General features: G+C 36.6%; 2 protein-coding genes across 2 annotated transcripts in view; both read right to left on the bottom strand.

Moving 5' to 3' along the window:
- Window positions 1–9: 9 nt before the first annotated feature.
- On the bottom strand, window positions 10–12,871 carry LOC140139406 (uncharacterized). The gene is made up of 7 exons (XM_072161169.1): window positions 12,702–12,871; window positions 9,376–9,919; window positions 5,154–5,256; window positions 3,259–3,375; window positions 1,846–2,032; window positions 1,200–1,377; window positions 10–134 (listed from the first exon to the last, which is right to left on the bottom strand). Exons 2-7 carry the CDS (start codon window positions 9,887–9,889, stop codon window positions 10–12), a joined length of 1,224 nt encoding a protein of 407 aa, XP_072017270.1. The 5' UTR covers window positions 9,890–9,919; window positions 12,702–12,871.
- Window positions 12,872–16,992: 4,121 nt separating this feature from the next.
- Window positions 16,993–27,923, bottom strand: part of LOC140140005 (chitotriosidase-1-like) — a 41,833-nt gene continuing 30,902 nt past the window's right edge. The window contains exons 8-11 of the mRNA XM_072161816.1: window positions 20,448–20,563; window positions 19,919–20,038; window positions 18,531–18,687; window positions 16,993–17,565 (exon numbers count right to left, since the gene is read on the bottom strand). Coding sequence (XP_072017917.1) covers window positions 17,324–17,565; window positions 18,531–18,687; window positions 19,919–20,038; window positions 20,448–20,563 — 635 coding nt within the window. The 3' untranslated portion in view covers window positions 16,993–17,323. The remainder of the gene's footprint in view (window positions 17,566–18,530; window positions 18,688–19,918; window positions 20,039–20,447; window positions 20,564–27,923) is intronic.

Raw genomic sequence — 27,923 nt, 5'->3', positions numbered from 1 at the left:
CATTTTGCTCTATTTGCAATCTTGGATTGCATTGAGAAAGTTCATAATTAAACCAGCTACAACTTTTGGGTGCGACTTTTGAATCCAGTGGCCTTTCTCAAATATAACTCCATGCTTCAACGGATTGATATGTTCTGAAAAACACAAACAAACAAAAATATATTAAACCATATTATAATAGATCACAATATTTGCAGTGTGTAACGATCATACCAAAATGCAACTGGGCCATTCTCCAGAAAGTTAGCCTGTTGTTAAATTATTCTTTTATGGCTTTTTGGCAATGTAAATGTTTGTAACAATAATTTACAAATTGATATGTCCGTGATGACGTTTTTATAACAATGTAAAAAGAAAATAAACATACATTAAGTTTATAACTTTGAAACCAAGCATGCCTGCGATGTGCACTCTTAGTAAATATGTGCGACTTGGACTTTTGTTCAGCTGTTGTCCCTAAAACAAAATGTGACAACTATCATATCGAGCACTGAGCATAGGCCTAAAGTGAAAAAACAAATTTCTGAGATATTCCAGATTTGAAATCATTATTTTATACCCTTTAAAATCACACCAAACTTTGCTTCTTGCTTTTGCCTTTAAATATCACTGTTTGTCCCAGAATGTTCTATTGTGCCCTGGTGACTTTATGCTCATTTTGTGGGAGCATGTGATTGTGTGTTCAAGTTTCTGGCTCTCAATCCTCGACATGAGTCATGCACAAAATGTGACAAAATATCATATGAAAATCGAAATTTTATTTATTAGTAGAAATTTTATTTAAATTAGAAAATTTATTTTATGATCTGTGCAATAAAATGACCCAAATTATATTAGAATATTATTCATATTTCAATCGATAATGTCATTAATAATGTCTAAAAATTAATAATGGATGTAAAATATGCAGGCCTTAATTTTTCTGGCCTCGCAAAGTAACTAAAGAATAGCCCAACTGAAAGACTTTCTATGTTTGCTGGTTGCTGAAGTTTCTTTCCAAGTACCTTTGAATTTGATAAGCTATTTGGGGAAGAATAACTAAATAATACTAATTATCGCGGACAGCAGCAGCATCATGAAGATGATGATGACGATGATGATGATGATGATGATGATGATGATGATGATGATGATGATGATGATGATGATGATCATGATCATGATGATCATGATCATACAAACCACAATAAAAACATTACCTATTTCATTTTGGTGCCCACTGTGATCTTCTGAATATGTCAGTCTGCTTTCTTGAGATATTCCAAGTAAATCCATCATTCCTTTTAATATATAGAACTGCACTACGGGATCTCTTTGAGCAGCAAGAACCATAACAGGCATACCTTTAGTATTTATATCCTTCAGATCAGCTTCGGCCTGCATTACAATTAAAGTGTAGTCAACATTATTCACACAGTGACGTAGCCGGCATCAAGGGGGAAGTCTGCATGGGGGCGGGGGCACAAACCCACCAACAAGTGGTGGGATGGTGAGACGCACCCGTCCCCACCCCCACCCCACCCATTGACACAAAAAAGTGCGCTTTTAGAGTAAAAATATCAAAAAAGGTCAAAGGAACAATTAACAAAGGAACAATTTTTCATTTTCATTTTTCAAAACAGCCAACAAAAACTCATTTTTAGATGGATATAGTACACTTTTTGTATTAAAGTGAGTTTTCATAGAAAAAAATCCTACCAAATTCTGCAAATAAAAGTTCTGCCTACGGGTCTCTTTGACTAGATTTTAACTCCGTTACTCCGGGAGCGGTAGAGTCATTTAATGTTAGAAAAAGAGGTTTAGAATTGCTCATTTTTGCACTATATTGTATTAATCTTTACAAACCTGTTTCCAGTCCCATTGTCTAGCCTCGCAAGCAAGGCCATAGAAATAGTCCACTTCTTGTATATTTAAAGGTACCTTGGAAATCTTACTCCATACTTGAAGTTCCAATGGACCCAGCAGAGCACGCATGTATGGATGTTTCAGTGAATGATATACGAAATTTATTGTGAATGTGTGGTCGCTTGTCCTGCAAGAGCAACATTATAATTAGTCACTGGGTAAATTAGGTATTTAAAAACGACAAGAAATTCACGGCAAAAGCCATGCCACAAGATCAGTGCTCGACAACACCACCAGTGAAGAGTTTCCGAATATGATGCCAGAAATTATCACATCATGCAGTTATTGTTGCCTACTGTATACACACAACACAGATGCACTCACAATAGGTAATTGACCTCTACTGGTAGCGCTGTGTTGTAGGTATAGGACGGTACCTAGTTAGCATCATATATCAAAAATTATACGACCTATGATTTTAGTACTTGCTCTATAGTGAGATTACTTTTTTTTTTAATGTGTCTGCATTTTAAACCCGATACAAGTTTCGGTAACGGGGACCATACATTTGTGTGAAAAATGAAAACCCAAAATCTTGTCCAAAATCCCGTGCAAATTCAATTCAAATTTGCCGCAGTTGGAAGACGGGTGTCGCGAAACTGTTTGAGGTACGAATTTAGTACTTTCTGTCAATCAAGCTTGATCTATACTCTTTATGCCAGCCTTTAATTCATTAGCATTGTCATTATAATAACGGGGGACCGCCCTGATAAGTAAAATGACAGGAGATCGCATCAAACTCAAGTGTGAAGCCAACCAGAAATGGTAACCATGACAGTCAAGTGGCCCATTCTAGGTGCTAATTGGTTGTGACTGTGGTAGATGGAACTAGTTTAGCACTGGGTTATTGTTGGCACTTGACAAACAGCACTTAAACCCGGTAAGTGTTGTAAACATGGTAAAGGTCATGGAAAATTTACTGTAGACAATAACTGCACTATGTTCCGAACAAAACATAGTACAATACGCATGCGCGGATTGCATGATTCTTATATAAATTGACAGGTGAACCGTTGACGCATGCTTTCTACATCATGCTTTCTACAATTTAGACCACATAACACTGGAACTACTATGTAACGAACCCCGTTATTGTAGATAGTAGTGACATTGAAAGGAGACTCTCCACATAGGCCTACATATTTCGCGTGTGGGGTGGGGATTAGGGGGTGGTAAGCAAACATATACTAAAGTAAAGTAATCACAATTTCAAAAAACTGAACCATATAGGGGTAATTTTGTTTTTTTAATAGATGCACTATCTAATCCTGCACATTTAATGGCACCACATTGTATTCAATGCGCACCGAAGGCATTAACATTACAAGCCCGCACATACAGTATGGTACTCACCTGTGAGGCAAATGAGCCAATGGTGATATAAATGACACACCTTGTATTAGATCAGTGTTGGCACATAGTTGCATCCCTGCATGTCCTGATGCGCAATGAGATACTAACATATTGACTCTGAAAAAAAGAGGGAAACCCTTTTAGGCATTTTATTTTTATCACAAAAAGATTAACGAAACAAGATAATATGCTTCCTCTGACCGGCGGAGGTCAACATACGTAGCTACTTCCGGTCAGATGACCCGGTTTCCCGCTATCATCAAACCCGGCATTGAATGCCAGTGGATACATGTAAAGATGAAACAAGATTTAAGATAAATAGCGCCATCAGTGTCCAACTTTGGTTTAAAATGAAAACAGTTCTACATGCCATGCAACAACCGCGTGCGTTGTAATGGTCCTTTCCAGGTTCTGTGCTGGAAGTAAATAACCATATGTTATACTTTCTACGATCTTCCACCTGCCTAATCTTGATTAAGACATTAAAGTTGTCCGTAGAACACAAAGGTTAACGGGCTGTGCAATAATTATGAGCCCCCGGGAGCAAAATTTCAAAGGACCTGCCAAAATCAATCGTTGACACCCCACCCTTGCACATGACAAATATTCATTTCGATTCGAATATGCAAGCCTAAAATGGTCTAGATATATATATTGCTAGCGCAGTGAGTAGGAAAATTTGCATTAATTAAGTGTTTTTGTACTGTTTATCCTAAGCGTTTTTTGAACATTTTATTCAAAAGGAGCCCCGTGAATGTGTTCCAAAATTTACTTGCCCCCCCCCCCCCTCGGCTTGCCAAAAATTAATCCCTTCCACCTTTTGACTGACCAAAAATGCCCTAGGGCTTATAAATATTGCACAGCCCCTAAGTAGCCAACATAGTAAGTGGTTCCTTTTATTTCATTAGTTCGGCTTAGATGTCCAGAAACCTTGACAAAGAACATTACAATGAAAATTGTGACGTTGGAGAATTTCCAAACTGCTGACTTATATGATTGCAAACACATTAATCTTACTATGACAAGAAAATGAGAAAAGAAATCTCATTTTGTTTCTTCATGTTCATAAGATAACAACATGAAATAGTCCCATATTACAAATCTTACCATTTATGATTACACAATAGAAAATTACATTTTTTTTGTGCAGTCGGGCACATTATGTAAGCTTTGTTACTTTCCCCCTACTATACACAAACTAAAAGGATGATTACTTACCTTACTGAAGTCTATAAAACCACAACACAGTAAGGTGTGATTGATGCCAACATATTTCAATTTACAAATATGCCAAAATTGAAAATGGCCCAAAATTTCTGACCCATTTTTAATCCCAAAACTTCTCGAAACAAAAGGTTCCACACATTTACAACCCTATGCATGCAGGCTCTACTATGCATTTTCAACTGATTGCCATAAAAATATTTATATTGAGAACGATTTGTAAAATCATAATTATAGTAGAAATTTTCTTTATTATATAGATTTAGATTTTATAATGCTGATGAAATGCAATATGTATTAATACTATAAAAGGAGGTCTTTACGTAGATAAGCTTGGCAGGTCCAAAATGAGATCAGTTGGGTCCTCAAAGGGTACTTATAAATGATGTGACTCTAATGCGGCCCATACACGACCAATTTGATTGATCAATATCAAAGATCACGGATACAAGAGTGGATACAAAATCTACCATTGTATACTATACACACGAACACAATAGTGATTGTCCAACCAAATCAATCAAATCAAAATATAGATTAGATATTTTCAATAATATTGAAGAGAAATATTATTTATATCCTGTCCTGCATCTAGGGTGCCCAATATTGATCAATCAAATTGATCGTGTATGGGCCGCATAATGCTGTAGATCTCACACTAACATACGTACTTGTCAATTCCTTGATGCGATAAAAATGCTTCAACAAGTTTAGCCTTACTCAGATGAGAGTAGTCAAAAGGAGATCCCTCCAAGTGCCAGCTGTACCCAATACCTACATTATATGAGAGCAGAAAACAACCATAAAAATACACTCTTAAAAATACGGGATCAAATATGCACCGACTAAGAATAAATTGACCCCGTTTCATTGCAAACAACCACTTTTGTAGTCAAATCTGACCCTGCACGGAGTCAAAAAGAACCCCAAAAGGGTCATTTTTTGACGCTGCAAGCGACTGTCACCGACTAAATCGACCCCATATATTTAAGTGTGTATATATATATATATGATAGCAACACATGCTCTAGTAATTGCGTGCGTATGCTGGAGGTGATATATTATTTTGTTTTCATAATTTTCATAATTACCGCTTAACCTATGGCACTACAATGATTATGTTGACAGTGCCTTAAAACCGATGTAGAAAGACATGTCACTTGTCATCATAATCTAAATTTTACCTGTTTTACCCAATCAATAGCACAACAGCACCATAGTTGCAGGTGAAAGATTAGGAAGATGAATATATAAGGCCATGCGTCAGAAGTTGGGTAACCCAATAATTATGATGGAGTTGGAGTTGTTGCATTTTACTTGAGAAAATTAAATGTTCTCTTTGTTTGCCAAATAAGATGACAAGGTTTAAAACTTATTTTGGTGTTAATGGAAAACCTGGTTATTCCTTTCTAAGGACTGTTCATAAATACTTTGGTGGGGGGACTGGGCAAAGTGTGGGGGGGGGACACAAAAGTTTTGAGTTGCAGAATGGGGGGACCAAAAGTTTTGGTTACTAAAGGAGGGGGGTCAAAAAGTTTTTAACAAGAAAATACCAAAAGAACAAGAGCATACAAAATTTTTGGGCGCTACGCGCGCATATGTACCAATAAAGCCCTTTTTTACCCCGATTATGGCTCAAAATAGTGCAAAATAGACCTACATTTTTTGGCACGCTACGCGCGCTCATTTCCAGTATCCCATTAAAGCCTTTTTGGAATCTCAAAGACTTTACATGTGTGTATTCTACAGTCAATATAAGAAAAGGGTATATGTATGTATCCCACTGATAAAATGATACAACCAGCATTTTTTTTGTCTTTGACCCAAAATTTATATTTTGCCTCCCTGACCAAGAAAGCTGGCTATGCCCCTGATAAAACAGTCTTAAGTATTAAATTGAGTATGTGCCCAGATGTTGCTCCAGTGGCATAGCGACGGGGGGAAGGTGGGGGCATGTGCCCTGGGCACCACTCTTAAGGAGGCGCCAAATTGACCAATTCAGCATTGATTCTGCGCCCCTCTAAGCGATGAAAGCATAAAAGGTCAAAGTCATTTCAAAGATCAATTTAAGACCAATATTCAACTTCATTATAACCAAAATTAATTAATGGTAGGCCCTTTGTGCTCCGGGCGCAATAATTATTTCAAGAATCAGGAGCAACACCTATCCTTAGACCTGGGTGCCAAAAGCCCTAGCTACGCCACTGTCAATTTCCCTTTTTTGTGTTACTTTCATTTATTTAATTATTGGTTATAAGAATAAAACATGTATTTTCAAAAAATTAGAATGCATAAATTGAAATTAAACTTCATACAAGTCACAGCATGTGAAAAACACCTTCAACTTTCATGTTTTTTGGAAACAGGCTTATTATAAATAAATGTATGAACAAACATGCAGGCCTATAATTGTGACTGAGTTTGCACAAATGGAGTATCCCCCCTCCCCAGACCTTTTTTAACCTCATGTAAGGGGGGGTCAAAAAAGTTTTGTATGTCTAAAGAGGGGGGTCAAAAAAGTTTTATGGTTCTCTGGAGGGGGGTCAAAAAAGTTTTGACTCAAAAATTTCCAAGTGCCCAGCCCCCCCCCACCAAAGTATTTATGAACGGTCCCTAATTTGGTATTTGGTATTTCTAAATTAAGGTATATACATTGCTGCTAATTTCTTATTTGTACAAGGAAACTCCGTCTTCAATAAAAACAATGGACGGAAGTAAATTGGAGATAGTGCATGACTTCAAATATCTATGTGCGTGGACTGCCAGTAGTGAGAAGGACTTCAACGTCAGAAAAGCACTTGCTTGGAAAGCATGCAACAGCATGGACAAGATCTGGAAAAGTAATCTGCCAAGAGCTCTAAAGATCAAGTTATTTACCACCACTATAGAATCGGTACTAACATATGGCGCTGAAACATGGACAATAACAACCAAAATGAGAAAAGCTATGGATGGCTGCTATACCCGTCTCTTGCGGAAGGCACTAGGTATCTCATGACAAACTCACACCACCAACAAAGAACTATATGGGAATCTGTTTATACCAATCTCTGAGAGGCTCAGGGTTTAAAGGTTAAAGTTTGCAGGGCACTGTGCAAGAAGCGAAGAGGAAGCAGCTTCAATTGTACTTATGTGGCAGCCCAAACATGGAAAGCGAACAAGAGGTCCACCCAAGAAGGATTATATCAAGATACATGTATTGGCAGATGATACGGGATTAACAGGCCCAGACATCAAAAATATTGTATGCTAGACAGAGCAGTTTGGAGAGCCATTATGGGGTCCGACTACAAGAGTCGACATAAGCAAGTAAGCAAGCAAGTAAGCAATTTCTTATATGGTTAATTAAGCTGATTAGGTCCTTGGTTGGAGGAGGTGTGGACACGAAGGTGTGGCCATACAAACTGTATGGAAAGGGTCCAGAAAAGTTTGATGACATGCTTGTTTTCCCTCTTATGCTGATTTACAAACTAAAATCCATGCTTATTTAATACCAAGGTTGATAGCAATCATATAGCAATTAAATAATAAAGTATTTTGTGTAATTTCAATTTATAATTTAGACTAACGAGCTAGTATATGGGTCACGTCATGGTTTTTTCCCATAGAATTCAATGTAAAACAGTTGATTTTCAGAGTTGTTTGTAATTAGTCCGAAAGTATCAAATGAGGAGATAATTTGTACTCTTTCTGGGTTGTTATGATTATATATGTGACTCAAACCCGTTACTGAAAGTATTTTAAATAGCTAATTAGCATTAATTGAGATTTTTGAATGATTAATTAGATGTAATTATGAAGGTAGCCCAGTATACATTTAAGCAAGCATCACCCTATCTAAAACTATATATTTTCAAGCCCTGTTTGATTTGTGAAATTGTGAAAATGCTTCAGAAAAGAAATCAGTAATTTAAAACTATATAACATGTTCATTGCAAAGTTAATTGGTACACCCTGTATATTTTCTCGCACACCCTGAATATTGTCTTCAAATCTAGGTCATTAGAAAATGTGTTTATATACTTTCCAGCAATGTATACTTTGAACCTGTAATTGGTACATAAAAAGTTGTAACCATTTATCTCAAGACTGATGTTTTCACCTATGAAAATAGCATGTCACAAAAGAGGGTCACAACTTATGACACATGACCATAAATTACTTGAGATTTGTTTTTTTCACAGGGTCTTTCTGCTTTGATTTTGTATAAGTCGATATCCACGTAATGGTAAGATTAAGGGGTGGGGATGAACGTTTGGACAGTATTTATTGTGGGACATTAGAGCACATCAGACATATCGAATTGCATTCTGAATACGAAGAATGTCCTTCTGATATCAAATAATTTTGATTTTTGAAATTCGCAATGTAATACACATTTTATGGCAAATGATTAAAAATTGATATTTTCAATATTTAACAGTACTCGAAGTAAACTTTATAAATCTGATGATTTATACTTAAAGTGTATGTAGGTGTGATGAAAAGCCGACGATCAATTGAAAATTTTGACCTTTCGTATTGAAAATATGGACTTTTTTCCCAAAACGCCAAAACAAATTGGGTTTTTAAGGGAAAAAGTCCATATCTTCAATATGAAAGGTCAACATTTTCAATTGATCGTCGGCTTTTCCTCCCAGCTACATACACTTTAAGAATATCATTAGGTTTATAAAATTTACTTCAAGTTTTAATAATTTGTCATAAAATTTATTATAAAAAATTATTTGATATCAGAAAGACATTCTTCGTATTCAGAATGCAATTCGATATGTTTGATGTGCTCCCCTGTCCCACAAAAAAATACTGTCGAAACGCTCAAAATGCTCATTCCAGATCCCTTAATGGACGGCTAAGTTTTGATATTTCAAAGTCTTGATATTTCTGTTATACCTGGAAAGTTGAAGAGTATTACCCTGGCTCCATTGCTGACTAGTGATGGCATCATGGGAAGAAAGTCCTTGTACGACGCTGGACTGCCATGAAGACACAATATTATTGGATCATTCTTATCACCCTCATCCACGTAACCTACCCGGTACCTCGCACCCATTACATCAAGAACAGTCTCGTGCAAGGTGTGAGCTACATGTGCGTGAGCTTTTCCATTGCTTGATTTGACATCTGGCATTGCATTCTGCAACTGTTGGTGGCAGCCATACGTCAACGAATGAAGCATTCTATGTGTCTGTAGTGACCAGTTGCTATTGAGAACCTTTGTCAAATGGTTTGCATTCCAGCAATGATTTTGTGCTGAATATTTTAATGGATGATATCTACCGTCTTTGAGCAACAAGGGATTGGTGTGCATGCATCTTTGTTGACTGACTGTGTAGCGTATAAACATATGACTACCTCTGTGCGCATGACGTCGAATCAAACAGCGACCAAGTTGATAAGAGGTCATGTTTACTTGCTTCAACAGAATCTACAAGTTCTATAAATTGCGAAAAAAAATGGAATAGAATTATATAAGACGGTAAAAATCAACGGCAAGATATAACCAACTAGAATGTTTTCTTTATTCTCCTATGATTGGATTACATAAATCAGTTCAGTGTAATTTCTTTGAGTGTGACGTTCTGTCAATGCCGTACTGCGCATGTCCATAACCAATCACACCAAACTAGTCTTTTTAATTTTGTCTTTGATTGTAGCATTTCTATTCACTACTCACGTTTTGCTCTCATTAGATTTTCTAGTTTATAGAGGCCGTCAGCCTTTCGCCATCTTGTGGGTACAAATGATACGCGTGGTCATGCGCCAGACACTGCGCGCAGAGCCCAGCTTGCCACGCAGCTGTTTTCACACATCGACGCAGTGATTTTCCTGTTCACGCATGGAGATCGAATCACCATCGCAGCGTGTACCCACAAGATGGCGGTATATGACGTCACGCTGACGGCCTCTATAGCCCTCCAATCACACCTACAAACTTGTATCCTCCTCGGAAGTTCCATCCCTGGTTATCTTACGCGAGTGTGCCACGAAGCTTAAGTGATATTGACAAGCTTAAAATCATTCGTATCATCTTGATCTTGTAGTATATATTTAGTAAAATCAATGGTCAAATAAAATTTCCCTGGTTATGTGATCGGGTATTTCATATCGCATAATATAATTATTTTGAATAGCATAATCATAATTATTAACCAATTTGTGGTATTAAATATTGCAAAGACAATGATAACCACCAGCTTTCATCAACAACATGAGCAATGTCTTGCTTGTTAACCTAAACATCTCAAAAAAAGTAACTGACCCCCCTTAAATAATGACCATTATTCAAAAACGGGTGATTGTATTACAAATCTGTAAAATATGTTGGAAGCAGAATTTATTTCTGCACATTTTGACACCTCATTTGTAGCAATTTACTAAATATTGACGTCACAGCGTACATTTAAATTAATGTAGCCCAAGATTTGAAAGTTGCAGTAAATTCTATTGATTTTGCATTCAGTGTAATGGAAGGAAATCTGTGTAATGATATCTGAATGTTTTTGTATTGTAAACATTTGTATGTAAGTGCAAATTTCAAATCTGGACCTTACTACATTAAATTAACTGGTGTTTTATAGTTTTCTAAGCTATCGTATCAAATGAGGTATCAAAATGCGCAGAAATAAATTCTGCTTCCAACGTATTTTTCAGATTTGCAATACAATAGCCCCTTTTTGAATAATGGCCATTGTTTAAGGGGGGTTAATTACTTTTTTTGAGATGTTTATATCATATAGAGTGCAAACTGTTCTTTTGATAATTTGCTCTGACAAGACAAGACATTTTTGAAGCTATTCATTTCTTCACGGAGACGAAGTTCGCAGAAAAAATCCCAAAACAAAACAAAACTTATTATCACTTTGTCAGATACGGGATCTGTAATTCTGTATAAACTTATTACGTACTGACATGAAATTTGCAATGTACCAAATCATGAGGGGATTTGTTATTGTGTCCTTCATCTAGAAACATGAGCAAATTTATAATACTCAGCAAATTTATAATAACCCCTGGGATTGATGCCCATGTTTGGCACGCTCATATTGCCACGATGGAGATCTATACATTCACACCATTGCAAAGTCCGTTATACCCGTTGAACCGGTTGTAGGCTACACAGCTACACAGCTGGTCAAAAGGACGTTCACTTCACGGTGCATTGTAAGCATAGTCCAAGATCAATATAAAAACACCGATCTTACTTTAGTTATCACATTTATCCATATATATTATTGAAGTATTTGATTGATTATTGTATCATATTTTACTTTTTATTTCTATACGTAACAATTGATATCATTTTTTAATATTGTTAATCAAAATGTTGCACATCTGTTGCGTGTAGCCCGTTCATATATATATAATTATTTTGTGTAATCTTTTTAACAAACCCTAGCAAAACATTAAATTTATTACATTATTTTTGATATATAGCATTTTTGATATATAGTTGCAAAACTCGTCAGAAATATGTCAGATTTATAATAAGTGGCTAGAAAACCATAGAATTTTTTTTTAAATTAATTTTCTTATGTACTGTATACCGACTTCTTACAAATTTAATATAATTCAAAAACATAAAGCTTTATATAATAATAAATTGCTATAGTGTTCATATTATTTTAGTTAAAAAACAGCCGACTTATCGATCACAACAGGGGTCCCGAGTTTTCAAGTACCTAAGCTGCTCGCGGTGACTGAATGTTACACATCGGTGAGGAAAGTATACTTTTCTGGTGGTTACTAGTGGCCAATCATACTCGGCAAATTGACGAGCTAACGGCTCGTGGTCACCACGAAAGTGGGCGGCGATAATGTGCAGAGTTGCCTTACAATAAGAATTCCAATTAAATCAACACAGCTTTCAACAGCTGTACTCGATTCAACCGCGAATCGTATATCGCGTATTTCAAACTACAACGCAAACCTTGGATAAAATACTAACCAATCACGAGAGCATTGGCATGGTTGGATTCAAAACCGCGTCACTCACGCACAATCGTACACGCTGGCGTTCATCGCGCAGTATACGCAAACAAATCTTCGCGCTATGTCAGGTTGTGTTCATTCAATTGGAATTTCCACTGTAGTTGGCATTTTTTAACATATACTCCACTCATTATTCCAAACATATTCCTAATTAACTGTTACACTTCGTTTAAATATTAATTATATACCATCCACAAAAACCGCTTCATTATTACCCATCTACTTACCTGTATACGCCCGAGTACTTGGCAGTTCCAAAATGGTGTAACGGTATGCTTGTCATCGGTCGTCCACTGAAGTTGACACATCAGTATTGTAATTTCTGACGACATACATATCGAAGAGAATGATGGTGATATGTTTTGGCCAATCATGTCACAGGCTTCCTTTTTGTAGATTTGTTGCTCTTTAATATGCGTTTAACAGTCTCTACGCAGGACAACCAATTCTTTTCTTATACAAGGCTCACTCAGTCATTTAATGAGGCAATACAAACGATCGAATTTGGTGTTGAAATGAGCAAAATTTTGAGTTACACCTTTTCAATGTAAAATTAATTTTCTCGACCAAATGAAAAGCAATAATTTTCATTTTTCAGTAAATGTCAGGAAAAACTGTAATGCTTGATACTGTATTTTTTTCAAATCCTAGTGTTAAACTTAGGCGTGAAATTCAGTCATTTAGTGTAAGATTTTCGATTTTTATAGGCTTCAACTCTGCCCGCGAGCCTTTTTTTTTTATCAACCTTTTAGCTTTTCAAAGTAATATAGTTCGCTAAAGAAGGATTTTTCCCAACTTTCTAACGCACATCACCGTGAGCGATATATCATAGTTTTGTCAGAATTTCCGTTTTGATTCCATAATTTTTTACTACCAGCTGAAATTTTTTCAAATCCACGCGTGAAATCTTAGGCTAATACTAGCATTGTGGATCGATATCTGGCTACAGTGTTGCCAGAACTTCAATATAGCAAAGAAATTACCTAGTGTTTCAATTGTCATGAAGGTGACTGGGTATAGTGCCTTTTGTTTGTGTTTGTTTGAAATTGCTTAAACCCACCGAAAGTCATAATGAAGCAGCCAAAACAATACAAGGTTAAACATGGAAGTTTATAACAACCTATTATAATGACCTAAAGGAAAAATCATTTATGGCAACAATGAGCTTTGCATTGTAAGTCATGGTTAAAATGCGTTGAGTACCACCCCTACCATCCCTACATACACCCCACTACCCACCTCACACACCTCTGCACCCACCCCACCCCCATAGGCCTACATAATATTACATACCGCGTACCTAATAATATTTATATAGCACGGCTATAGCTATACATTTAGAAAGTAGGTCCTATAGCGCTAAATTATGACAAATAGGCCTACACAAACCCGAACGCAAGTCTGAAGGGTGTGATGAAAATGCCAACCCGCGATGGGGGGGGGGGGTCATTCAAAATTCACCTGGAGATAGGAGGGACAGAAAATTAAAATCCCTATAATAACACGCGAATTTTTCTAGGATTGGACAGTGGATTTTCCCATGGACCTCATCCTATGTAAATAAACAAACAAACAAACAGACAAAATGGTTTTCATAATCATGGAATCCATAGCCCCTTTAAATTGAAATTGCAGGCTATCACGGGAGCAAATTTCCAAAATTCACCTCATTTACCAGAATCGCTGGTCAGGCAATCCTGGTTTTCAATGGAAAAGGGACCTGGTTGACAACAATTGAAATATCGATTATTTCTGCTGGTTGCTCTCGAGATAAAGTACTGAGTTTGACATTTTCGGAGCATGAAGGGAAAAAGGGTAAAATAAAAACGGAAATTCTGACAAAACTATAATATATAGACCCACACGATGTGCCTTACAGAGGTGGGAAATATCTTTCTTTAGCAAACTATATTAGTTTGAGACGCTAAAAATGAATTCCGTAAAAAGCTCGCGGGCGAACTAAAGGCCTATAAAAATCAAAAATATCACACTAAAAGACAAAATATGATGCTTGAATTTTAACACCAGGATTTTAAAAAAATGTATATCCAAGCACTATGTTTTTAACTGACATTACTGAAGAAAAATAAAATATTGCTTTATATTTGACCGAGAAATAAATTTCATAGCAAAAAGGTGTATCTCTGAATATATTGTGCTGATTTTAACATGTATCGATCGACTTTTAGCGCGACTATGCATTTCTAAAGAATTGGTTGTCCTGCGTATAGACTGTTAACGGGGTTTTCATGTGCTTGATTCCAAAGGGGCGTTGTTAATAACAGAACCAGCAATGCAGACAAATATATGAACTCACAAGACCACGAACCTATGATCTGGAACCTTGGTGTAGTGTGAGTCATTCTATTGGGGGCTACTAAGCCTGATGGGTGGGATGGGGTCACAAACCGTTTTTCGGCAATTTTTAAATGCGATTTTTTAGATTTTCGATTCGATTGGGGTGCTGGAAAATTTCAAATTTTGAATTATCCTTGATACCTTTGTTGAAATAAATCAATGCTGCTGTTACCCTGATTACGCAAAAATATACAACAACAATAACAACATCAACAACACAGCCTACCCATAAGCCTTCAAAAGCCTATGGTCGACCTTTGTATATAAAATGATTCGGTGGAAAATATCCATGTAGGGCCTACTCCAAACATAGATTCAAATCAAAACATAGGCCTACTCGAAACATAGATTCAAATGTCTGGGGATGTTATCCTCCAAAGGACAGAACTAACAGTATCCACTGTTGTATACCACGTGACGCTATTTACATTGGGTGTATTGTATATAAATATCCACTACTGAAATCAGTATTGATATAAAGGACGATAACAACTTTAAATATGTGACCGTACAGCACGAATGAGCCGTAAATGTCCTCAATTGTATTCCGAGTTACAGTGTAAAATGGGCATGAAGGTCGTATTCATTGGTACCTCAATTTGGTGCTACGTGTACCTCATTTAATGAGATACACGTAGCACCAAATTGAAATACCTATGAATATGACCTTCATGCCCATTTTACACTGTAACTCGGAATACAATTGAGGACATTTACGGCTCATTCGTGCTGTACGGTCACATATATCGACACAGTGGTATTATCTAGACCCTGTATAGACAGTATGCTTCGACTATATTTATAAATACATATTTATAAATACGCACCTGACCCATGGGCACGACATACCAAGACGAGCAAGCGTGATTAAATCCTCATGCCATTATAATAATAGCAAACAATATTACACATGGGGATTCTGAATTTGTAATATGATATCAAAAACAACATTTTGAATTCAAATGTACATGAAGACCACCCGCTATTTAGAAGGTCACTTCGAGACTTACTGTCTACAAGCTGTCATGGCAGCGCGGAGGTGTTAACAAGCGTATTTATAAATACGTATTTATAGATATAGTCGAAGCATACTGATAGACCAAAAATTAATATATTTGTCTCCCAACATTCAAAAATAGAAATTCAGACACTGGAAACTACTGTATTGGTTCGCATCTGATTCTTTTATTAAAGTATCGCTAATTTATTGGTATATTTGTCTCAAATTGTATTAGCATTGTATTACCCACAGTAGTGCAGAATAATCAATGTTGATGTCACAGTTGATCCCAAGGTAATACAAGCAACATAATTGCCATACTATTCTCCTTATGGGTTACTCATTAGAAAAAATATACATTAGCCAATTTTCGCCCTTTGTGCAATTCCAGAATTCTGGGGTCAAATTTCATACAGGTGCTCAAATGTTGTTAAACCAAAATATTCCAGAATAAACCAGAATAAGGATTCACAAAATGTAAAGTTCGACCTATCTACGGCTTATCGTTCCGTAGTTATGACCAAAAAGGTAGGTCAACATTTGGGCTACACATAGGTCAAAACAGAAACGTTCCTCCGATTTTGATAAACCTGTTCTCAAATTTTCCGTCTTGTAATAAAAATCAAGAAAAAGAATAGTTTACACTATCTAGGACATTTGGTTACCAATGAAACACAGCAAAATAGGTCACAAGCAATAAGACGGATTGGTTACTGACCTATTTTACTATGTTACCTAGGCAAGAAAATGTATCAGGTATTGCAAATTATTCCTTATTTTTTGTTATAACATTACAAGTCGAACATTTTGAGACCATTTTCATAACTCCAGAACGATACGTCGTAGATAGGTCAAATTATATATTTTCTTAATTCTTATGAGCACAAAAATATTTTTATATTGATTTCAACAAAATTTGAACAATTTTTGACCTTGGAATTGTGGGATTGCACAATTGGCAAACGTTGGCTAATTAATCTTTCCTAATAAGTAACCCACTAGGAGAGTTTATGCCAATTATATTGCTTGTACCACCTTGGCCTCAATTGATTCACTAATCTGCTGCTGCAGTACTATTGGATAATACGAGATTGCCAATAATTAATAATAATTGCTTAAAACAGTATGCAGACTCCGAGTATTAGACGTACAAATATTGTATGTAACATATCTACGTTATTTAATCTATTGCCATTCTATTTCCAGTAATGTTTAAGTTCTAACGAATGTTTGATGACGTAAAATCGATAATATGTTACGTATAATATCTGGTAGAAATATATTATCAAACATTGTTAGAACTTAAACATTACTGGAAATAGAATGGCAATAGATTAAATAACGTAGATATGTTACATACAATATTGTACGTCTAATAAAAAGTCTGCATACTGCTTTAAACGGGTTCAAAACTCATCATCCCTCTCGCTCACGTGGAACAGTGGATATGCCGAATGAATACTTCGAGCTGATGTATGATTTTAATTTTAATTAAACCTCACATACACAGCCTGGTATATTTTCTGGCCAGTTACAAATCTTCAAGATATCATCAAACAGAAGACCATTTTCACACTGCATGACATTAGTTATACCATGATCACAATGATAAAACCAGTGATTACATTGCCCGTGGGCATATAAGCCGTCGGTATATCCGTTATCCTTACAGAACGTCGTAGGTGGCGGTGTAGTGGGTCGATTGAGTGGTACAGTAGTTGGCCAATTTAAACCTGAAAAAGTATAGACCGCAAAAGAATTAAGATGCCAATTATGTTCACCCCTGTATATCCTAAACAAATACGAAAATGTTAAAATTAAAACAAGCAGCCAAAAAAAAGCGCAGTGATTTATAGTGCGCTACGCACAGGCACAACGCCTAGACGTTGATCCACAAGCCTCAGCACACTTTACATGTCGTCGCTGACCACTACGGCTCCACATCATTCCATAAACCATTTAACAACAAATCAGGGACTTTGCTGCTACAAGAGCGCACACCCTAGACATTCCACAAATAACCATCGCAACCAGGATCAGCTCCCCGAGTTTCGTACGGGTTACAAAGAGACAATTAGCAGTATGTTCCTTGTCCAGGGAATTTCAAGCTAACTCAATTTTTCCACGAGAGCATACTAAGCACCGCCAGGGTTCGAACCCGCAACCTCTCGCACAATGGTCGAACGCCTTAACGATTGAACAAACTTGACTGCTTAGCCAGAACCCGTTCCCTTTATAGCTCTGATTTAAGACTTCATTTTGTTCAAATTGGTTGAGAATTAGAGAAACGGTGATCTAAAACCCAAGAAAATTGCGAAATCAAAAGTTGCACTTTTATGTTCTAAACAAATCAAGCACTGTGCTAGTTTTAATGTGCTAATCAATGGAGAGCACTTGCGGCACTAGTTGTCTTGTTCGAAAATGTTTTGTGTAAATATCAATAGGGCATGCAATGGAGCAAACCTTTTGAATTTGCATCTTCCCTGTGTTTTTGATTGATCATCGTGAGGATGTAGTTAACAAAAACGCCGTAAACCTAAACCAAGTCCAGCATGCACACGGGCATAGTGATAGTGTAAATAAAAGACAATTATAGTTTGTACTATCTCATATCTATTGTTCGTTTCCTATGCAACACAAGACAATCACTTAAAAACACCAGTATACAACAGACACCCAAAATAAATTATAGCTTTACCTTCTCGAATTAATGTCCTGACATTCCTCATCAATGGCCACGGTCCATTATCGCACAAGTTGCCAGTAAAGTCATCCAAATCTAATGCCCATACCATGCCGCCACCAAGACCTTCTGAGAAAAGCCCAGCTTGACCTCCCCATTGGATGTAATTAGCCTGTATACAGTACACTTGTCAGTATAATTGAAAACCTAGCATAATACCTCTCATCTATTTAAGAGTACACTACTGTTGTTGGGCGAAGCGGCCAAAAAAAAAAAATTTGCATTATTCAAATCTATATATTATTGACAAATAAAACTTTGATGTTTTGCAAAAGTTCATTCTACAAATCATATACTCTGAAAACGTGCTTGATTATTTTTACTGTTGTTGTTTCAGCCCTTTTTACAACATTACTCAAGTACCACGGGACCTAAAAAAGTATATATGAGCAGGGAAGTCTGTCTCACTTCCCTGATCTGAGATATCTGAATTCTTCTACACACTCGCTATGAAATGATTAATGCAACCTTTTATCAATTTTACTAGGGTACATATTATCAATGTACTCACATGTATGAGCAAATATACGGTAGCTTATCATAATAAAGAGCAATTCCGCATTTTGAGAACGATGCGGGGCTTCTTTTCAGCAAATAGATCGGATGTTGTTGTTTTTTTGGTTGCTTGTGCTAAGAATTAACTTAGCATGTTAGCGTTTACATAATTAAAAACATATAATTGAAACAAATCAGAAATGCAATACCAATGTCATAAAATGCATAATATCAAGCACATTTATTTTAAATAAGTACTGCAAGAGCTTGCAAACAACAGCGTGAGAACGAAATAAAAGTGAGTCTTATGCCAAGTGAAATTTGCAGAGTGGCACAAAACACAACTATTTACTAATAATATGTTTCTCACAATTACAACTAAAAATAGCTTAGTGGTCAATCATAAAATAAAACATGCGATGTCCAACTCTTGAAAAGCGCTTTCCGAATATTTATAGACATATATATGTCCGGCGATACGCAACGCTCTACCACCGAAAATCTTTGTTTTTTAGGAACTTAGAGAAGTTTGAGTGTAGCCGAGCATCAGTATGGTTAAGTTTGAGTAATTCTGGGAAGTAAATAGTTAAGTGATCTTCAAAATGATACGTTTTCTGATGGGAAGTCAATGCAGATGCGCAGTTTTGCTGCCGAGTTATGAGCCCTTTTCAGTTTAGATAAGCTTTGAGCTTTTTCAGGATCAGTTAAAATTTAATAATTATCATGATTATGATTACAATTGTGGTTATTGGTTGCTCTTTTTGTAGGGCATGGTATCATGTTTATCTATTTTACTAGCTTCTATCAGAATGCGTTTGTTTTAACTTAATTTGAAGAAAATGATTTACCTTCTCTGAAAAACTGGAATAATCATCATAACCGACCCATTCAATGCCATCACAACCAAATGGAACCTTTCTCTGATCATCTCTGTACACAGTCATACCTGCCTTGAGTTTGGTGCAAATCTAATGAAGATGAAACGAAATAGGAACTTTTACATGAAACTGTAATATCTCTACTTAAAAGCAGCGAAATTAAGTACATGTATTTGTATTTGAATGAGGCCATAATTTTGTCAATACTGCTGTTTTCCTATTCTTTTGCCAAAGTATTCATTTCAAAAATACCTTTTCACAATCACAATATTTTTATACTTTCGCTGGGATCACCAAATGAGCTTCTACAACTTCCTTTCCTGATTACCCAATTTTGAGTAATGTTTTTATTAGACTCGATCATCCAGTCCTCGAATACTCATGCACGGCCGCTCCACTGTGCTGTATTGCTCGAATAAGGCAACGTGAAGGATTGTGAAGGATTGTGGATAAAAAAAAAGAGGCGCGGCCAGAAGGATTCAGGCTACTGTTTTCTTACCTCAAAATATCCCCAGAAACCGTCTTCACCAGTGTATGGTCCAGGGCTACTGGGTTCTGGTGCGTAGTCATTTATTGTACAGCTACCACTATCGGGGTAGACCGTCCATGCACGTCTGTAACGACGCATAACGTAACAAAATCGCATAACATAACAAATTGTTACGTTATGCGTTCAAAACCGTTTGGCACTAAGGAAAAGGGACAACTTTTTGGCTGCTCGTCGCATAACGTAACAAAAAAATTAAAATGATCAGAATTGACAAATACTTCAAAGATTTTATGTTGGAAGTCCTCCTCCTCTGTTCAAGTCAAAACTTGGCCCATGCTATCTCGTCCACACCAAATTTGTCCCCCGAAATAAAAAAAATTCAAAAATAACAAATACTTAAAAGATTTTATGTTGGACGTCGTCCCTCCCTCTGTTCAAGTCAAAACTCGGTCCCTGTAATCTCGTCCACACCATATTTGTCCCCCGAAATAAAAATTTCAAAAATAACAAATACTTCAAAAATTCAATATGTTGGAAGTCGTCCCTCCTTCTGTTCAAGTCAAAACTCGGCCCATGCTATCTCGTCCACACCAAATTTGCCCCCTCCTTAAAATGTTCAAAAATGACAAATACTTGAAAGATTTTATGTTGGAAGTCGTCCCTCCCTCTGTTCAAGTAAAAACTCCGCCCATGCTATATCGTCCACACCAAATTTGTCCCCTGAAATAAAAATTTCAAATATAACAAATATTTCAAAAATTCAATATGTTGAAAGTCGCCCCTCCCTCTGATCAAGTCAAACTCGGCCCATGCTATCTCGTCCACACCAAATTTGTCCCCGAAATAAAAATTTCAAAAATAACAAATACTTCAAAAATTCAATATGTTGGAAGTCGTTTTCCTTCTGTTCATGTCAAAACTCGGCCCATGCTATCTCGTCCACACCAAATTTGTCCCCGAAATAAAAATTTCAAATATAACAAATACTTCAAAAATTCAATATGTTGGAAGTCGTCCCTCCCTCTGTTCAAGTCAAAACTCGGCCCATGCTATCTCGTCCACACCAAATTTGTCCCCGAAATAAAAATTCAAAAATAACAAATACTTCAAAAATTCAATATGTTGGAAGTCGTTTTCCTTCTGTTCATGTCAAAACTCGGCCCATGCTATCTCGTCCACACCAAATTTGTCCCCCGAAATAAAAAAAATTCAAAAATAACAAATACTTAAAAGATTTTATGTAAGAGTCGTTCCTCCTTCTGTTCAAGTCAAAACTCGGCCAATGCTATCTCGTCCACACCATATTTGTCTCCTATATGCAAATTTAAAAATAACGAATACTTCAAAGATCTTATGTTTGAAGTAGTCCAACTATAAATAACATTTATCCGGATTTTTTTGCACGAATCGACTTGAATTGCCTTCCGGTTTATATTTATCGAAGAAATAAAAAGATTCGAGTGGGTCTAACTTTTTGTTACGTTATGCGTTCTGGACGTTACACTGTCGGAAAACCTCTTTTATCCGGATTTTTTCGCATATATGGACATGACTTGACCTCCGGTTGATATTTATCGAAGAAAGAAAAAGATTCGAGTGGGTCTAATTTTTTGTTACGTTATGCGTTTTGGAGGTTACACTGTCGGAAAACCTCTTTTATCCGGATATTTTCGCATATATGGACATGACTTGACCTCCGGTTGATATTTATCGAAGAAAGAAAAAGATTCGAGTGGGTCTAACTTTTTGTTACGTTATGCGTTTTCGAGGTTACACTGTCGGAAAACCTCATGTGCATTTTCGCATATATGGACATGACTTGACCTCCGGTTGATATTTATCGAAGAAAGAAAAAGATTTGAGTGGGTCTAACTTTTTGTTACGTTATGCGTTTTGGAGGTTACCCTGTCGGAAAACCTCTTTTATCCGGATTTTTCGCATATATGCACATGACTTGACCTCCGGTTGATATTTATCGAAGAAAGAAAAAGATTCGAGTGGGTCTAACTTTTTGTTACGTTATGCGTTTTGGAGGTTACACTGTCGGAAAATCTCTTTATCCGGATTTTTTCGCATATATGGACATGACTTGACCTCCGGTTGATATTTATCGAAGAAAGAAAAAGATTCGAGTGGGTCTAACTTTTTGTTACGTTATGCGTTTTTGAGGTTACACTGTCGGAAAACCTCTTTTATCCGGATTTTTTCGCATATATGGACATGACTTGACCTCCGGTTGATATTTATCGAAGAAAGAAAAGATTCGAGTGGGTCTAACTTTTGTTACGTTATGCGTTTTGGAGGTTACACTGTCGGAAAACCTCTTTTATCCGGATTTTTTCGCATATATGGACATGACTTTCCCTCCGTTTGATCTTTATCGAAGAAAGAAAAAGATTCGAGTGGGTCTAACTTTTTGTTACGTTATGCGTTTTGGAGGTTACACTGTCGGAAAACCTCTTTATCCGGATTTTTTCGCATATATGGACATGACTTGACCTCCGGTTGATATTTATCGAAGAAAGAAAAAGATTCGAGTGGGTCTAACTTTTTGTTACGTTATGCGTTTTGGAGGTTACACTGTCGGAAAACCTCTTTTATCCGGATATTTTCGCATATATGGACATGACTTGACCTCCGGTTGATATTTATCGAAGAAAGAAAAAGATTCGAGTGGGTCTAACTTTTTGTTACGTTATGCGTTTTGGAGGTTACACTGTCGGAAAACCTCTTTATCCGGATATTTTCGCATATATGGACATGACTTGACCTCCGGTTGATATTTATCGAAGAAAGAAAAAGATTCGAGTGGGTCTAACATTTTGTTACGTTATGCGTTTTGGAGGTTACCCTGTCGGAAAACCTCTTTTATCCGGATTTTTTCGCATATATGGACATGACTTGACCTCCGGTTGATATTTATCGAAGAAAGAAAAAGATTCGAGTGGGTCTAACTTTTTGTTACGTTATGCGTTTTGGAGGTTACACTGTCGGAAAACCTCTTTTATCTGGATTTTTTCGCATATATGGACATCACTTGACCTCCAGTTAATATTTATCGAAGAAAGAAAAAGATTGGAGTGGGTCTAACTTTTTGTTACGTTATGCGTTTTGGAGGTTACACTGTCGGAAAACCTCTTTATCCGTAATTTTTCGCATATATGCACATGACTTGACCTCCGGTTGATATTTATTGAAGAAAGAAAAAGATTCGAATGGGTCTAACTTTTTGTTACGTTATGCGTTTTGATGGTTTACATGTCGAAAATGTTCCTTTATCCGGATTTTTTCAAGAATCGACTTGATTTGACCTCCAATGATTATCAATGGAATAAGAAAAGCAATTTCCAGGCGTTTTGGAACACTTTGGAGCAAAAATAAAATTTTGTTACGTTATGCGTCAGTCATGCTAAAAGTTGTCCCTTTTGTATGTGTTTTTAGTACTCCGACGCATAACGTAACAAACTTGTTTTTCGAGTTTTGAGCTCTATAAATTACTTTTATCCGGATTTTTTTGCATGAATCGACTTGACTTGACCTCCCGTTCCTAATTATCGAAGAAAAAAAAGTTTGGAGTGGGTCTAATTTTTTGTTACGTTATGCGTTCTGGAGGTTACACTGTCGGAAAACCTCCTTTATCCGGATTTTTTCGCATATATGGACATGACTTGACCTCCGGTTGATATTTATCGAGGAAAGAAAAAAGATTCGAGTGGGTCTAACTTTTTGTTACGTTATGCGTTTTGGAGGTTACACTGTCGGAAAACTTCTTTTATCCGGATATTTTCGCATATATGGACATGACTTGACCTCCGGTTGATATTTATCGAAGAAAGAAAAAGATTCGAGTGGGTCTAACTTTTTGTTACGTTATGCGTTTTGGAGGTTACGCTGTCGGAAAACCTCTTTATCCGGATTTTTTCGCATTATATGGACATGACTTGACCTCCGGTTGATATTTATCGAAGAAAGAAAAAGATTCGAGTGGGTATAACTTTTTGTTACGTTATGCGTTTTGGAGGTTACACTGTCGGAAAACCTCTTTTATCCGGATTTTTTCGCATATATAGACATGACTTGACCTCCGGTTGATATTTATCGAAGAAAGAAAAAGATTCGAGTGGGTCTAACTTTTTGTTACGTTATGCGTTTTGGAGGTTACACTATCGGAAAACCTCTTTTATCCGTATTTTTTCGCATATATGGACATAACTTGACCTCCGGTTGATATTTATTGAAGAAAGAAAAGATTCGATTGGGTCTAACTTTTTGTTACGTTATGCGTTTTGGAGGTTACGCTGTCGGAAAACCTCTTTTATCCGGATTTTTTCGCATATGGACATGACTTGACCTCCGGTTGATATTTATCGAAGAAAGAAAAAGATTCGAGTGGGTCTAACTTTTTTTTACGTTTTGCGTTTTGGAGGTTACACTGTCGGAAAAGCTCTTTTATCCGGATTTTTGCGCATATATGGACATCACTTGACCTCCAGTTAATATTTATCGAAGAAAGAAAAAGATTCGAGTGGGTCTAACTTTTGTTACGTTATGCGTTTTGGAGGTTACACTATCGGAAAAGCTCTTTATCCGGATTTTTCGCATATATGGACATGACTTGACCTCCGGTTGATATTTATCGAGGAAAGAAAAAGATTCGAGTGGGTCTAACTTTTTGTTACGTTATGCGTTTTGGAGGTTACACTGTCGGAAAACCTCTTTTATCCGGATATTTTCGCATATATGGACATGACTTGACCTCCGGTTGATATTTATCGAAGAAAGAAAAAGATTCGAGTGGGTCTAACTTTTTGTTACGTTATGCGTTTTGGAGGTTACGCTGTCGGAAAACCTCTTTTATCCGGATTTTTTCGCATATATGGACATGACTTGACCTCCAGGTAATATTTTTCGAAGAAAGAAAAAGATTCGAGTGGGTCTAACTTTTTGTTACGTTATGCGTTTTGGAGGTTACACTGATTAAAAAGCTCTTTTATCCGGATTTCTTCGCATATATGGACATGACTTGACCTCCAGGTAATATTTATCGAAGAAAGAAAAAGATTCGAGTGGGTCTAACTTTTTGTTACGTTATGCGTTTTGGAGGTTATACTGTCGGAAAAGCTCTTTTTTCCTGGATTTTTTCGCATATATGGACATGACTTGACCTCCAGGTAATATTTATCGAAGAAAGAAAAAGATTGGAGTGGGTCTAACTTTTTGTTACGTTATGCGTTTTCGAGGTTACACTGTCGGAAAAGCTCTTTTATCCGGATTTTTTCGCATGACTTGACATCCCGTTAATATTTATCGAAGAAAGAAAAAAAGATTCGAGTGGGTCTAACTGTTTGTTACGTTATGCGTTTTCGAGGTTACACTGTCGGAAAAGCTCTTTTATCCGGATTTGTTCGCATATATGGACATGACTTGACCCCGGTTGATATTTATCGAAGAAAAAAAAGATTCGAGTGGGTCTAACTTTTGTTACGTTATGCGTTTTGGAGGTTACACTGTCGGAAAACCTCTTTTATCCGGATTTTTTCGCATATATGGACATGACTTGACCTCCAGTTAATATTTATCGAAGAAAGAAAAAGATTCGAGTGGGTCTAACTTTTTGTTACGTTATGCGTTTTCGAGGTTATACTGTCGGAAAAGCTCTTTTATCCGGATTTTTTCGCATATATGGACATGACTTGACCTCCGGTTGATATTTATCGAAGAAAGAAAAAGATTCGAGTGGGTCTAACTTTTTGTTACGTTATGCGTTTTGACGATTTTACATGTCTAAAAGTTTGCTTTATCCGGATTTTTTTGCATGAATCGACTTGATTTGACCTCCGATGATTATCAATGGAAGAAAAAAGCAAATTCCTGGTGTTTTGGACCACTTTGGAACAAAAATAAAATTTTGTTACGTTATGCGTCAGCCATGCTAAAATTTGTCCCTCTTTGTATGTGTTTTTAGTACTCCGACGCATAACGTAACAAACTTGTTTTTTCGAGTTTTGAGCTCTATATAAATTTCTTTTATCCGGATTTTTTTGCACATATCGACTTGAATTGACCTCCGGTTTATATTTATCGAAGAAAGAAAAAAGATTCGAGAGGGTCTAACTTTTTGTTACGTTATGCGTTTTGGAGGTTACACTGTCGGAAAAGTTCTTTTATCCGGATTTTTTCGCATATATGGACATCACTTGACCTCCAGTTATTATTTATCGAAGAAAGAAAAAGATTCGAGTGGGTCTAACTTTTTGTTACGTTATGCGTTTTGGAGGTTACACTGTCGGAAAAGCTCTTTTATCCGGATTTTTTCGCATATATTGACATCACTTGACCTCCAGTTAATATTTATCGAAGAAAGAAAAAGATTCGAGTGGGTCTAACTTTTTGTTACGTTATGCGTTTTGGAGGTTACACTATCGGAAAAGCTCTTTTATCCGGATTTTTTCGCATATATGGACATGACTTGACCGCCAGTTAATATTTATCGAAGAAAGAAAAAGATTCGAGTGGGTCTAACTTTTTGTTACGTTATGCGTTTTGGCGGTTACACTGGCGGAAAAGCTCTTTTATCCGGATTTTTTTCGCATAATTATATGGATATAATTTACCTCCGGTTAATATCTATCGAAGAAAGAAAAAAAGTCGAATTGGGATTTTTTTACAAAATATTTTCAAAAAAATTCACGTGGTTTTTTTTAATTTGTTTTGAAAGACTAGTCTTAAATTGATTATCTAACAAGTATCCAGTAGTAAAAAGTGATAAATGTCCCTAATGGATGACACAATATTTAATACTTTAAAGGTTTAAAAAATCGACCGACCGACCCATTCTTCCCATTTTGAACATAGAATAGCTTGATCATTAAGGCTGAGTTCACATAGAAGTATACGGTATACGGTATTCGACGAAATACGCTCATTCATTCAGGCTGAGTTCATATAGGAGTATACTATGTGAACTCAGCCTGATCGAATGAGCGTATTTCGTATAGCGGATAGCGAGTATGTCAGTTTACCCATTTTCTTCGTCTTATCAAATGCTTGTAACTTTACTTCTTGAGGTCACATTGCATTCAATGAGGTGTCATAATGTGCAGAATTAGATAGTGCATCTATTAAAAAATGAATTTACCCACATATGGTTTAGGTTTTTAACCTTAGGACGGTACACGCTGCACTAATATCTAACACGCACGATTCCAACTCTACTAAACTATACGCAGGAAAACGGCCTTTTCGAATAGCTCTTATGTGACCCGGTACTATGAAATTACCTTGCTCGATTTAAGCTATACGCGTGCACCGGCAAAACGTGCATCGTATACCCGAATAGTATACTTCTATGCGATCGTAGCCTTATGTGACCCGGTACTATGAAATTGCCTTGCTCGATTTGAGCTATACGCGTGCACCTGCAAAAACGTGCACCGTATACCCGAATAATATACTTCTATGTGAACGCAGCCTTAGGGGGCGAAT

Source organism: Amphiura filiformis, chromosome 18 (genome assembly GCF_039555335.1).
Source record: "Amphiura filiformis chromosome 18, Afil_fr2py, whole genome shotgun sequence".
NCBI classification, from domain to species: Eukaryota; Metazoa; Echinodermata; class Ophiuroidea; order Amphilepidida; family Amphiuridae; genus Amphiura; species Amphiura filiformis.
Note: the sequence above shows the minus strand (reverse complement) of the source record. Positions and strands in the feature narration are given on the sequence as shown.